The 15,388-nt window shown below is 44.1% G+C and overlaps 1 protein-coding gene across 2 annotated transcripts in view; it reads left to right on the plus strand.

The window, feature by feature from the left end:
• Nucleotides 1-15,388, plus strand: part of SLC25A46 (solute carrier family 25 member 46) — a 35,454-nt gene that overhangs the window by 7,114 nt on the left and 12,952 nt on the right. Inside the window, exons 3-5 of one of the 2 annotated variants that reach the window (XM_073344676.1) lie at nt 2,345-2,402; nt 3,025-3,102; nt 4,052-4,152. In XM_073344676.1, coding sequence (XP_073200777.1) covers nt 2,345-2,402; nt 3,025-3,102; nt 4,052-4,152 — 237 coding nt within the window. The remainder of the gene's footprint in view (nt 1-2,344; nt 2,403-3,024; nt 3,103-4,051; nt 4,153-15,388) is intronic. The other variant, XM_073344677.1, reaches the window with a different exon arrangement.

Consider the following 15,388-nt stretch of genomic DNA (forward strand, 5'->3'; position numbering starts at 1 on the left):
GAAGAATAATATACTGTAAACTAGGTAGTGTGTGCTATATTTCTTAAGTTTTGACTGACTCTGTATAAAGGATGATTTACAAGAATGAGTGCACATGGATCCATTCGGTTTAGTGGGGATGTCTTTATTGCTGTTGGCACTGAATGAAACCAGCCAAGAAATGAACATTATAATGATTATCTTTTTACTCCAGCTCATAGCCTCTGACTCTTATCTTCAAATACACCTCTACCCTGATATAACGCGGTCCTCGGGAGTCAAAAAATCTTACCGCATTATATGTGAAACCACGTTCTATCGCACTTGCTTTGGCCCCTGACCGCCCCCTCCATAATCACCCCCAGAACCCCAACCTCCCTGTCCCCTGACTGCCCTGACCCCTATCCACACCCCTGCCCCCTGAAAGGCACTCACTGGCAGCGGCGGGAAGCAGAGCAACGTGGCCCCAGCCCGCTTCGCTCCACCAGCTCCCAGCCATGGCGCTCCGCTTCCTGCCGCCGGTGAGTGTGGGGAGGTTGGGGAAAGGACGCCCCCCCCCGCACTCACTGGCGTCGGGAAGCAGAGTGCCGTGGCTGGGAGCTGGCAGAGTGGAGCGGGCTGGACTGAGCTGCTCCCCTTCTGCAGCTGCTGGTGAGTGCGGGGAGGTTGGGAAAAGGACGCTCCCAGCACTCACCTGCGGTGGGAAGCGGAGCGCCGCGGCTGAGAGCTGGCGGAGTGGAGTGGGCTGGGGCCGGACTGCTTCGCTTCCGCCACCACTGGTGAGTGCGGGGTGGGGGGAGTCCCTTCCCCCAAGCCTCCTCCCCCGAGTGACACGGCTGGTGCAGGGGCAAGGGAAACGGAGCGGGCTGCTCCCAGCCCCCCGCTAATCACCCAGGCCCCCAAAAGCTCCTGCCTCCCAGACCTGGCAGGGGGGGGAGGGTGGGGTGGAGGGGGAGGGAGCCTGCTTTACCATGTTGTATGCGAACCCGTGTTATATCAGGTTGTGTTATATCTGGGTAGAGGTGTAAAATGGCAAAGGATGCTTGCAGCTATTAGCATGGATCCCATGGACTGCACAGATTTTCATATTGACCAAAGTTGGGCCCCAGTGAGTTAGACCTATATTTCTTAAGGCTATCAAATAGTATGGTAATGATCAAAGTATGAAAACGTAGCTATACTTCTGCTGCTGTCTGTTTTCCATGCAAGGAACCCCTGAAGAACATCAGCATGTCTGTGCTGTTTGGCAACTTGGGATCCTGTTCAAACAAACCAAAAGGCTGAGTCTTGCTCCGTTTAAAATTCTGTGCAGTATAGATAAGCTAGAGAGAGAAATAGCCCAAGTGATATGTACCTGGAGACCGACTAGTTATAAAGATGTAATTTCCCACTCACCTATAGTTTGGAAAAACACCTTCAAATTTTATTGTGGGGTAATCAGAGCAAGGAATCTAGAGGAGATGATTCTAGAATTAAGACAGTGTTGACTCCTGGGTAGGAGGGAAGGGAGTCGCTGAGAATCTGCAGTTAAATATGGAGAGACTTCTGAGAATTCTGAAATGCTTCTGTGAAGAGTGCTTGTGCATTCGTCACTCAAATGAATATTTTCAGGTAGTATTAATCTTTCCTAAGCAGGCGCAAATATCACCAAGCACAATGTTAAAGCATGCTAGAGCAGTAATATTGGGGTGGAAAAACTATCCAAAGCTGCTATCTTTATGTATGGAATTATATTTTTCTTTTTGGTTGAGAAAATGGTGGACCTTAATATACTGATTAATTCTGTTCTCAGAACACACATTGCGATGTCTGTCCAAGTCCATGTCAAATGCAATAGATTTTTCAAGGTGCCTGGTGAATGAAGTTTTTGGGTCAACTATTGAACCCCTTCATACATATCAACCTCTGTTGATATACTGTAGGGACCTAATAGACTTATAGAACAAGGTCCTCTTTCTTTGAGGGGCTCTGTGGTGTAGAGGAATGACTGTAAAACTGGGAGTTGGGAGATTTTAATTTTGGTTCTGACACTGACCAGCTCTGCGGTCATGGGTGACTCACTTTGTGCCTCTGCGGATTTCCTCATATTCACAGCAGGAGGGTCTGAGCATTAATTTTTGTACATATGTACCCCTACGGAGTGGGTGATCAGTTTCTGAGCGTCTGACTTTTTGGCCTGTTGGAAAGTGTGTGGTTCACTCTCCGAAAAAAACTGCTGGTAGGATGTGGACTAACATTGAGACGTATTTTTGTGTATTCCCCAAATATTGTAAACCTAATATTAATTTGCTGCTAAAGAAGAATATCCGTTATTAATAGGTTTCAGTTTATTTTCAGTACTTTTAAATACATTCCTCTTTTAAAGTCTATTTACAGAAAATGTGTTGGCACATCCTTGCATTGTTCTACGTCGCCAATGTCAGGTACATGTTTTTAAATTCTGCAATTGAACTTAATCTAGTTTTAGACTTTCTACATTTTCTGATTGTAGAGTTATAAGGAAGCCTAAGACTTCTAAGTAGACACTGTCAGGTAAAAAGTTTAAAAACAAATTTCCTTATGTTACTTTTAGAACTTAAATTAAAATGTTAATCTAATTTACTTTCACTTTTAATGCTGTATTTTTAGTTTGGATAATAAACATAAAACAAAGAAAAATAGTGTCTAAGTGGTTACTAATTAAATTACTGTCGGGTTCTCATGCTCTAGTAGAATGTTTTGGTGTTTTTAAAAATGACTTTCCATTGGACTTTAATGAAAAAAAAAAGGAAATTTTTTTTTAGATTTTTTTTTTCAAAGCTTAAACCTAAATTTGCAAGTGAATTTTGATCTATGTCCTTTTAAGTGGCAGTGAAGATTTAAATAAGTATTATTAATGTTTGAGTGACGAAGAATGTTCAAGTTGCCTCAGAAAACAGTTCTTGTTTTGGATGATCTTGCAGTCTAAATTGTAACATTTAAGTGAATATTCATCACCTAAGTGTTTTAACAACAATTGTTATATTCCAGCATTTTATTTTATTACATGTATGTATATTTTAACAGGTTAATTATCATGCCCGGAATTATCATCTCACTCCATTTACTATTGTCAATATTATGTACAGCATCAATAAGACCCAGGTCAGTATTTTGAGCCCTCAATAGTTATACATAAAACAAAATTATGTAGATACAGTTGTGGTATATATACTTATTGAAACAGAAGTGTTCTTCATATCTAAATATTTTTAGAAGCTAGCTGAGCATTACAAAAATATTTTTCTAAGTTTTATTTTTATTAATTACTAAAAAGAGTTCAATAAAGAACTTCACTTTCTCTAGTACTTTATTTCACTGTGCTTAATATTTACTGGAAAAAAGTGCGTGTGTGTATGTGTATATACATACACACACACACTCACCTACACACACACACTCACACAAACACTTCTGCTTTTATTTATTTATATATATATATATATATATACACATACACACAAAAAGAAAAAAACATGTCACTGAGGCCAAGAATTCATCAGGATTCCAGAAAGTATTAGATATTTATGTGGATAAAAAGAATATTTAAAATTAAATAGTGACTTTTTAAATTTTGGAAGACTACTGTACTCTGAATCCCACTATAAAATTCAACATAAATATCCATGTTATTACAATAGAAGGATGATTTTGTGTCTAAAGTCCAAGACTAGTTAAAAGATGAGAATGTATTTCTGGGTTTGCAGAGGGCAGGCTGGGTGATTTGGGATAAATCACTTAGTCTTTCTGTACCTCATTTTGCCCAACGGAAATATGGAGATTAAGCCTCTCAGCAATAGTTTTGGTATGCATTATGTATTAATGCTTGTAAAGCTCCTTCAGGTTATCTGATAGAAAGTGTTATTGGTATGAAAAGTATTTAGAGATGATCATTGTTCGGATCAGGGTCTGAATTCTATTAATTTGGAAACATTCAGATCCAATGTTCAATTTGGGCCCCTTTCTAGTTTGTTTCTACAATTTTATTAAAAGTGTGAAATGTATTATCACCAATTTTCGTGTTACTGAATCTGACTGGAAATTTAAATTACAGGGTCCAAAAGCTCTTTGGAAAGGAATGGGGAGCACCTTCATGGTTCAGGGCATAACCTTGGGAACAGAAGGCATCATCAGCGAATTTACACCCTTGCCAAGGTATCACACTTTCATTTTTTGGTGATATTTAGCAAGTTGAACATCAACATTTGTTACTGAATACCATGTAAGGTATTAAAAATATGGAGTTGTTTAAAAGTTTGATTCTGTTATGGTCGCTAGATATTCCCTAGGTGGTTTCAGTCAATGGATTGATTTAAATCACCAACTGTGATTGATCACACTGTTAAACAATAGAATACTAATTGAAATTTATTAAATATTTGTGGATATTTTTCTACATTTTCAAGTATATTGATTTCTTTTATGGCAACGAATACAGAGTGTACAGTGCTCATGTTATTTTTATTACAAATATTTGCACTGTAAAAATGATAGGTGGGCATTAAAATCTGGTCAGATATTTCACTGCCTCTAGTAAGAGTAAAGGTAGTGGTCTGAACTGACATTCCAGACTAGGAAGACACCGTGAATAGGAGAGTCCACCTTCCTCTCAGCTTTCTCCCTTCTCTATATAAGCATTGTTAGATACCTCTGTTAAGTGGGTATTAAACCAGTGAGAAGTAGAGTTGGTCATAAAAGTGAGAGCCATCTTCCTCACCTCATAGAGAGCAGATCAGCACAAAACGGTCACTGACCAAATCGTTCCATCAATGCTGGCCTCCCCGCGGCTCAGCACCTGCAACACACTGGGCACCTTCAGCACCCTCTGCGAGGCTGGCACTCACCACTCCGGTGCTGAGGCTAATGGCTCTAAGCTGCCTGCCTCCACCACAGCACCATTGGTAGTTCCAAAGGAGATGGCACCAGCAACCGCTCCTATTTCCGCGCCACAGACTAATGCCGCTGGTGCCACGACGGTGCCAGCACAAGCTACATCGGCACTGACTCAGCACACCACACTGCTGGTGTAATCAGCGCCCTGCCCTTTGGCACCGACCCTCTCGACACCATGTCATTTCCTGCACTATAAGGATTTGTTGGTCTCCCCGACCGCAGAGAGATGAGGAGGTTGAAGGGGTATTCTCCCATCGCCATTCTGCCCCAATCAGGACACTTGTTGCTGCTTGACCCACTACGATCATGGTCCACATATGCTCATGATATGCCACCTTGGTATTGCCACCCATGCATGGGACCGCCCATGCCCTTTCCTGGCCGCTGGCCACATGGGAGTCCCTGGGGGTGTTGCAGAAGGCACTATAACAGGTGCCCCAGCCCATGAAGGGGAAACACCAGATCCCCGCCTCCACCTTTGGAGGCTGTAGCAGCGAACACACGGGAGAACCCATGGCAGAGCAGGAAGAGGACACTGCTCCCGACACCTTGCCAACCAACAACAATTCATCCTCCTCACTGGATAAGGCTATTATGCCTCCACCACCAGCCATGGCAGATGACTTTACCCACTTCTAAGACTTGTTCAAAAACATGGCTAATGAGCTTAAGATTGCTCTGGAGGAAGTGCCAGAAACTCAACACAAGGTCCACCACTACAGCTGTTGTTATGCGACAAGCCTCATGGTTTAATTCTTCAGCATCTCCACGGGAGATGCATAATACGGTTGAAGATCTCCCTTTTGATTGAGTGGAGACTGTTCCTGCTCAACACAGGGGGAAGGGATTTTACTCAAGTGTTTTTTAACACAAAAGAAAAGGTTGGGGATGGTGACCTATCCTTGATCTCAGGTGACTAAACAAATTTGTGAGAAAGCAAAGGTTCAAGATGGTCACCTTAACAACAATAATACTGGCACTGGAGCAGGGGGACTGGTTTTCAGCCCTCAACCTGCGGGATGCTTATTTTCATGTTACAATACAGCCTGCCCACAGGCGTTCTCTGAGATTTGCTTTGGACACAGACCACTATCAATACAAGGTTCTACCTTTTTGGCCTGTCAACAGCGCCTTGCGTTTTCTCAACGATCCTCACGGTAGTTTATAAACACTCGTAAGTTTATTATCAAAGGCTAAGATTTTGAGAGAGAGAGAGAGAGAATAAAAATGGAAACAGAAATTGTCGCATATAAAACAAAGTATAGCATGCTTCCTAGAGTCTAGACTTAACTGTAACGGGCTAAACCCTTGTCTAAAGTAGTTTCTCACCTAAAGCACTCTCCCAGCATCTCCAACCATCATGGCTGGGATCCCTCTTTCATGAATGCAAGAAGCATTGTCCTTTTTGCTTCCTCAGTCAAGGACAAAAAAGTGTCCTTTTGCCTTCTCTTTATATTGCCAGAGTTCATTGGTTTTGGCCCCAGAGTCAGGATGACCCCCATGGTTTATTCTTTGGTGTGCTAGCTCCATTTTGCTTTCACATCCTCGTATTGACATCATGTGTAAATTGAGTTGGCTTACAATGGCTATTTTATATGTGAACCGAGGAGGCAGGTGAACATACATCCTTTGGTTAAAACCTGCTTGACAACCCTGCTTTGATTCAGACTTTAAACCATACCTTTCAGTATACATACACAATTCCTTAAATATTATCCGTACATACATCTCACAATGATTGAGAACCAGTATGACATAAGCTTTTATTAGAGACCTCACTTAAGCCTCTTTGGGTAAATATTATGAAAGCAATGTGTTGGGTGTAGTGATTTTGTCAGGCTTCTCAGGAGTTAGTTACCAAATAGTGAATTATTTTCCTGTTGGCATTGAGGGGTTTTTAGGGTCACAGTGATGTCATGAGGAAAGAAGGTGGAATGATGAAACAATAAGAGAATAGGTAAGTAGGGAAGGGCAAAGTTGTAAAGGACTCCAAAAGTGAGGGCGGAAGCTAGAGCCTGATGCAGTGGAAGTGGAGAGTCAGTGGAAGGATACAGAAAAGGGGACGATGGCCTGGTCAGAACAATGAGAAAAGAAAACTATCTTAGTTGCTGTTTGAATGGATTGGGGGGGATAAGATGGGTGTAAGGTCACCCAGAGAGGAGGAGTTTGCAGTACTTAAGGTGACAGATGAGTCCCTGGATGAGAGTTCTTACTTTGTGGACAGAAATAAAAGATGCTGATCAGTGATCCATTCTACCAGTCAGCTTAATAGAGAAGTGACAGCACTCATACATAGTTCTTCTAGCTTGCAGGTAGAACTGCCTCTTGCATGTTTATAGTTCATGAATGTATGACCACACTGGGGTCTCTATTCCTGTGGAGTAGGTTGATGGAATATACACTTCCACCAGTTCCCTTAACACACACACACCAGTGAAAGGGTAAAAACGTATAGTCAATGTGTGCCAAGGCAGAGGACTTGTTCATGCAAATTCAGGTTCCAGATCTAAATTGGTGCATAAAGCCTAGCTCTTCAGGGGAAAGTTAAAGTTACTGGAAAATGCAAGGAAAGTGATTACGCCCTTGTTAAATCAAGAAGGGCAGATCCTTGAAAGGTCTATTAGAGAATTGGGGGCAATGTAGCTTTTTGACACAGTAGGCAGGGCAATCCAAGAGTATCTATTTTTGGTTCCCATCAATCTCATTGTAGAGCTTCTTCAGGCTAGTTTAAATAACAACATGTAGCATGCTTCAGGTGCAAGCCGTGATGTTAAGAGCCCTTAGCGATTGACATTGGCTAGGTAGGATCTCATCTGTTGTTGATTTTGGGTAATTTAGAGTAGTCTCGGGTTTTTTTAAATTCTGATTTAAGTTGGATTGGGTTGGTTATAGATTACTAAGGCTGGAAGGTACCTTATGATCATCTGGTCTGACTTTGTGCTTAATATGTGCTGTTGAATTTCACATAGTAGTTTCTGCACCATGCCTGTAACTTCTAGTTGAGATAGGTTTTTGGAAGTCGTCATGTAAAAACTTCAAGTGATGGGGTACGCCACATCTTTGGTTAAATTATTCTAATGGTTCATTACCCTAACGGTTAAAAGCATGCACCTTATTGGCAGTTTCTGAATATTTCTAGTTTCAGCTTCCAGATGTTTAATCCTGTTATAACTTTGTCTGCTAGACTGAAACACAAGTTGAGTTCTCTTCAATACAGTAATTTGAGTGGAGTGGATTGATTTAAATTACCAAGTGGAAAGCCTAATTTTAAATCATTTGATTTTAATCAACTTACCTTGTGTACTTCAGTTATTTTCTAAAGAGAGACGCATTCTCGTTGGTTGATATAGCCATTAAAGCATGTTGATTTCCAACTAAATTGAGCCTTTATACTAGATTTGGTACATCATGTTTCTACCTAGAATGGTACGCTGTCACTATACAAATTTATTTAAGCAATTATATAGTTTAATATTTTCAGATTCTTATTAATTTGTACATTTTTAGTATGTTAGCAAATGGTGAGTGATATATGGCTTATTTACTAGATAATCAACCTTTTGCGCATGGCTTATGTCAAACTATTAGGATGGTAACTGGAATTTAAACACACACAACATCATATAAAATGTATTTTTATTAAACAAAACAACCTTAAATGTTTTGGATACATAAACTTCTCTAAGCAATATATGTTTCACATTTACAACTAAATTATAAGTAGTTTAGGTCTTACCATATTTAGTATTAAATTCAGTTTTCATTTTAAACAGGTTTATTTTTTAAAATAAATCTATTATAATTTAAATCAAAAAATCTTTTTTCAAAAATCTTTTTATCCACCCTAACTTGAATGAACCCAGTTTACGACGCTATCCAGATCACTTGATATAATTGACCTGTCCTTATTTACCACTCCACCAATCTTTGTGTCATCTGCAAACTTTACCAGCAGTGAGATTCAGAGAGCTAGTAGTGAATTGGAGTCTCTTGCCACTTGAAACCATTTCTGATATATTGGTCTTAATCCAATTCCCAGTGTCATCACCAAAAATACCCCATAATTGACACTTGTGTTGGGAGTTTCAGCAGAGAAGCTAAGTACTCAATGGACATGAAAACTGAACATACTCCCTAGAAGTGGTCTCTCCTTGTTAAAGTTAAGACACATTGACAGGGTGGGGCCAACTTCCACTTTATGGAGCATGGCTCTTACAGCAGAATGACAGCTGTTCTGTAGTTAAGATTAAGACCAGCTTTCTGTTTTGCTCTTGTCTGTCCTAAATGCTCTAAAATCCATACGGTTAATCATATTGCCTTAAAATTTGGTGTGCCACAGGGTATGGTCAGCAATCCAAATTTGGGCCATTACACCAAGGGATTCCTGAGATGCATTCCCCAGGGGGGAAGAGGGAAGAGCAAGATACCTTTTTGTAAAGTTGACACGTTCTTGGCAACATTTTTTTTGCTCACTGTGTAGATTAAACCAGGGCACACATCATTGTGCCAAGGTCTCAAATGCTCAAGGGTTACTCCTACAGAGTGCATGTCACCACTAGCCCTTTGGAGAAAATAAAAGCATTATTTGAAAAAATTTGCTTCTCCAGTTAGGCATGCTAAGGCTCATGTATCTATTCACATGCCTAATAAATTACACTGAACTTGAGCAGCGAGAGACACTATCTGCAAAACTAACTCTACATCAGAGGCCCCTGGTGGCTGTGAGGTTATGTTACAGTGGTCAAATCTGAACACCACCCCACGTCTTAAGAGTTAAAATCCAACACAGGGCAGAAAGTCTGAAGTAAAACACAAAGCAAGCAAGTTGCTCCAATCTGCATCTATCAAAGGGTGTTTTTTCTTTATTTTGTTGAAGGTACTACAGCTGTTTTTTAAAAAGTAAATAACTACACAAGCAATTGCTCGCTGGAGAGGAAGGTGATTTTGGGGTGGAAGAGTGGGGAGAAATAGAGGGAAGGAATCATAGATTCCAAGTCCAGAAGGAACCATTGTGATCATCTAGTCTCACCTCCTGTATAAGAGGCTAGAGAGCTTCCCCAAAATAATTTCTAGAACACGTTTTTTAGAAAAACATCCAATCTTGATTTTTCAAGTCCTCAGTAATGGAGTCCACCTTGCCCTTTGGCAAACTATTCCAGTGGTTAATTACCCTCACTGTTAAAAATGTGTGCCTTATTTCCAGTGTAACGGCTTGTCTGTACTTGAAATGCTGCATCACTACCATTGTAGTACTTCAGTGTGGACACTACCTACGCTGACGGGAGGGGTTCTTCCCTCGGCATAGGTAATTCACCTCCCCAAGAGGAGGTAGCTAGGTCAACAGAAGAATCCTGTCTACGCTAGAGGTCAGGTTGGCTTAGCTGTGCTGCTCAGGGGTGTGAATTCTTCACAGCCATGAGCAACATAGTTAAGCTGATTTAGGCCTGGTCTACACTACAGAGTTAAGTCGACACAAGGCATCTTGCGTCATGCTGCCAACATAATACCACATCTCTGAGCAGTGTAGAGTCACGGTCAGTGTAATTAGGTCAATGCAGTGTCGGTGTAGACACTGTGTTGCTTATGTCGACTGTTACTGGCTTTCAGGAGCTGTCCCTCAATGTCCCACACAGACAGTACAATCGATACAAGCGCTTTTGGTAAGGATGCGCACTGCTGACACAAGGAGCAAAGCGTAGACATGCCCAAGCGATGTAATTACTGCAGTGGCTGTATTGCCGATGTAAATTAGGTCAAATTAATTTTGTACTGTAGACCAGGTCTTTATCTGTCTAGCTTGGGGTGTGGGGGGGGGCAGCAAACTTTTTGGCCTGAGGGCTTCATCGGATTCCTGAAATCATATGGAGGGCCAGTTAGGGGAGGCTGTGCCTCCCCAAACAGCCAGGCATGGCCCGGCCCCGCCCCCATCTGACCTCCCTGCTTCTTGCCCCCTGACGGCTCCCCTGGGACTCCTGCCCCATCCAACCCGCCCTGTTCCCTGACGGCCCCCTGCTCTCAGTCCCCTGACTGCCCCCGGACCTCCTGCCCCTAACTGCCCCCCCGCCGCCCCATCCAACCCCCACCTCTCCTTCCTGACTGCCCCCTCCCCCCCGGACCCATGCCCCACCCACCCTCCCTGTCCCCTGACCGCCCCTGGAATCCCCGCCTCTGACTGCCTCCCACTGCCCCATCCAACCCCTCCTCCCTGACTGCCCCACCCCCGGGACCCATGTTCCCCGCCCTCTGACCGCTCCAACCCCTATCCACCCCCCCGAACTCCTCTGCCCTCTATCCAAACTCCTCTCCCTGCTCCCTGCCCCCTTACCGCGCTGCCTGGAGCACCAGTGGCTGGCAGCGCGGCTGCACCAGGACAGATAACCACGCAGCACAGAACACTGGGTCAGGCTGCGCTCTGCAGCCACGCCACTCAGAGCATTGCACCGGTGGCGCGGTGAGGTGAGGCTGCGGGGGAGGGGGAACAGCATGGGAGGGGCTGGGGGCCAGCCTCCCGGGCCAGGAGCTCAGGGGCTGGGTAGGACAGTCCCCCGGGCTGGATCTTCCAGCCATTGGATCGTGTTACACCTTTCTCTGCAATACTGAAGAGCCCATTCTCAAATATTTGTTCCCCTTGTAGATACTTATGGACCAATCACCACCACTAATCCTTCTCTTTGTTAAACTAAATAGATTGAGCTTCTTAAATCTGACACTTTAAGCCATGTTTTCTAATCCTTTAATCCAGTGTTTCTCAAACTGTGGGTCCCAAGATTATTGTAGGCAGAGGTGAAAGTAAGCCGGTCCAGTCAAGTGTACCAGCAAGAGCCAGTACACAGCCAACCGTACTGGCAGGGGGCAGCTTCCCCAGGCTGACAATTTAAAAGGGTCCTCCGCTCCAGGCAGCGGCCAGAGCCCCTGCCCCTTTAAATTGCCGCCAGAGCCTCGGGGCTTCTGGCCGTTGCTGCAGCTACTGTTACCATGGGGCTTCAGCAGTGATTTAAAGGGCCCGGCGCTCCCAGCCGCCTCTACCACAGCCCCAGGCCCTTTAAATCACGGTTTAAAGGGCCTGGGGATTTAATTGCCCCGTCCCTTCTGGTTGAGGCTTCGCTCCCCAGCTCAGGACCCCAGCCTTCATACCAGTAAGTCCTTTAAGTTACTTTCACCCCTGATAGTAGGGGAATCACAAAAACGGTGACTGCTGGCCAGGTGCCCAGCTCTGACGGCAGTGGCACTGCTAGCAGCAGTGCAGAAGTAAGGATGGCCTGGTATGGGGAGCGTTGTCACTTTTTGAGGGGGGTTGTCACAGCCTGAAATATTTTCAAAGGGAGTCCCAGCAAAAAAAGGTTGCGAACCTCTAAATCATTCTTGTGGCTCTTCTCTGAACCATCTCCAATTTCATCAACATCCTTCTTGATATGTGGACACCAGAACTGGACACACTATTCCATCAGTTGCACCAGTGCCAAATACAGAGGTAAAGTAACTTCTCTACTCGTACTCAAGATTCCCCTATTTGCACATTCAATGATTGCATTCGCCATTTTGGCCTTATTGTCACACTAGGAGCTCGTGTTCAGCTGATTATCTACCGTGATTCCCAAATCTTTTTCTGAGTCACTGCTTCCCAGAGTTGAGTCCCCCATCCTTTAAGAATGGCCTACATTCTTTGTTCCTAGATGTCTACATTTACATTTAGCCATATCGAAACTTGTATTGTTTGCTTGTGCCCAGCCTGTGTGCCATGTTACTTACTCTAGTTTTTTAATCAAAATGTGCAGTACCAAGTCAAACGCCTAATAGACCTCTGTAACAACAACACTATTACCTTTATCAACCAAACTTGTAATCTCATCAGAAAAATATATCAGGTTAATTTGACAGATTCTGTGTTCCGTAACCTATGCTCATTGGCATTAGTCACATTATCCTCTAATTTTTTTATTGAGTCCTGTATCAGCTGCTCCATTATCTTGCCTGGAATCGATGTCAGACTGACAGGCCTAGAATTATCTGTCATCCTATTGACACTTTTTAAATATTGGCACAACGTTAGCTTTCTTCCGTTCTTCTGGAACTTTGATGGTGTTCCAAGACGCATTGAAAATAAACATTAAGGGTCCAGTAAGCTCCTCAGCCAGCTCTTGGATACAAGCTGTCTGGATTTAAAATCTATGGCTTTTAAAAAGGGTTGGGAGATCATGTGATGGGGAGGGGATCCGGACTAGGGCAAGTGAGGGGGGCGGGAAACTGGGAAGGGGGACAAGGGGATGAGTTTCAGGGTGGAGGGGGGGGAAGAATAGGGGCAGGAGCACCTGTCAGCTGCACATTCCCATTCCTTGTATGTTCCATGATCCAGAGTCCTAGCTGATCTACACGGGTGTGACCCTTCTTGCCTGCCCCCCCTCATGTGAGCCAGGTTCCCGGAGGGGGGGGGTTGTTTTCTGGGTGATCTGAGCTCTTCTCTCTACCCACCTTTGTGAGTTTGAATTTGGGGGTCCCTGCCACTCATGGTGTCAGAGCTGCATTCCTGCCCCCATATATGTGTCAGGATATAGGGCCCTGCCAATCTTCGGGAGTGTGACATCTTCCCTGCCCACCCTCGAGCCATGTTCTGGAGGGTGCTTGCCTTTCTAGTGGTGTCTGAACTCCAAGTCCTAACCCCTTCTGTAAAATCATTAATGGTGTGGAGAAAGTAAATAAGGAAGTGTTATTTACTCCTCCTCAAAACACAAGAACTATGAGTCACCAAATGAAATTAATAGGCAGCAGATTTAAAACAAACAGAAGGAAGTATTTGTTCATACAATGCACAGTCAACCTGTGGAACTCTGCCAGAGGATGTTGTGAAGGACAAGACTATAAAAGGGTTCAAAAAAGAACTAGATAAATTCATGGAGGATAGATCCATCAATGGCTTTTAGCCAAGATGGGCAGGAACTGTGTCCCTAGCCTCTGTTTGCCAGAAGCTGAGAATGGGCAACGGGATGGATTACTTGATGATTACCTGTTCTGTTCAATCTCTCTGAAGCACCTGGCATTGACCAGTGTTGGAAGACAGAATACTGGGCTAGATGGACCTTTGGTCTGACCCAGTATGGCTGTTCTTATGTTCATGTGATCTGAGGATCTCTGCACACCTAGGGATATTTGAGCTCTGCTCACTGCCCCCTGTATGTGTGCTGGGATCTGGCGGGCCCTGGCATTCTATGGGGTCTGACCCTCCTCCCCCATGTGAGCCAGATTCATAGGGCACTCGCCTTTCTGGGGGTGTCAGATCCTCTTCCCACTCAGTTGTGAGCAAGGATATGGGGAATCACTGAGCCTCTCAGTAGGGAGCTTAGAACAGGCGTCCTCAGAGTACGAGGCTTAGTCTACACTAGGAACTTGCATCAGAATTGCCACATCTTTCAGGGTATGAAAAATCCACACCTCTGAGAGGTGTAGCTATACTGACTTAACCCCCAGTGTAGACTGTGCTAGTTGGACAGTAGAATTCTAGACCTAGCTACCATTTCTCAAGGAGATGGATTACCTGCGCTGATGGGAGAAGCCCTGCCATTTGTGTAGGTAGTGTTTTAAGTGTAGACATGCTCAGAGCATGCACAAAGAACATGCTCCTGAGAATGGATATGCTTGACAAACATCAGAATCTCTCCAGCACTGTGGGGAAGGGACGCGCATGAACACGAATGGAGCAGTTCACACATCTTAGAACTATTGTTTCAGGCTCTATTTATCGCCACTGGATATATTCTCTTTCAGAGCATCTCATTGAGATAAATGGGTCAAAATAACACAATGTGATCATGCCAGTTTCAATTATTTCGGCAGAATAATTATTTCAATTATTATGTCAGCAGGGTATGTCTGTAACAATACAGACAACAAAAAAGATTTAGGAAATGTTTTTTTTTTTTTGACAAACAGATTCCTTAGTAGGCATATTAATACAGAAGTTTAAGTAGCAATTCATTTAAACTGCGACACAGATACGTACCGGCCTCCTCAGAAGCAGTGCAAAGGCTTGGGAGAGTCTGAGATAATGGAGGAGCTGAGGGAGAGGGAAGTAATTGCTGGGAAGAGCCTGGGAGTGAACCTGAAGGGTTGTTGGGTGTGGATGAGAAAAGTATGGAACATATCTGGGGAGCGGGGGAACCTCCCTCATGCAGACCCTGGCTGACCCCTAGCCTCTCCCAATCAGTCAGGCACATCTGCCCCCGTCCCCAGTGTGTCCCTGCTCCTCTGACCCCCATCCCCATGTGTCCCTGCACCCCCATTCTCATTCACCCTCAGCTTGCCTGCTAGCCCTTCTGAACCCCAATCTAGGTGACACCCCCCCCCAGCAGCCCCACATACCCTGCTCTGTCTGTCCTTCCCCGCCCTGACGCATATCCCATGCCTCCTCCCCTGGCCCCACAGGCAGGGTGCTGTGACGAACACAGCCTCTGCTCTCTCCCTATCGGCTGCTGACTTCTAGGGCCAGTGAGCTGTGAGCCTGCTG

Source organism: Lepidochelys kempii, chromosome 5, assembly GCF_965140265.1.
Source record: "Lepidochelys kempii isolate rLepKem1 chromosome 5, rLepKem1.hap2, whole genome shotgun sequence".
NCBI classification, from domain to species: Eukaryota; Metazoa; Chordata; order Testudines; family Cheloniidae; genus Lepidochelys; species Lepidochelys kempii.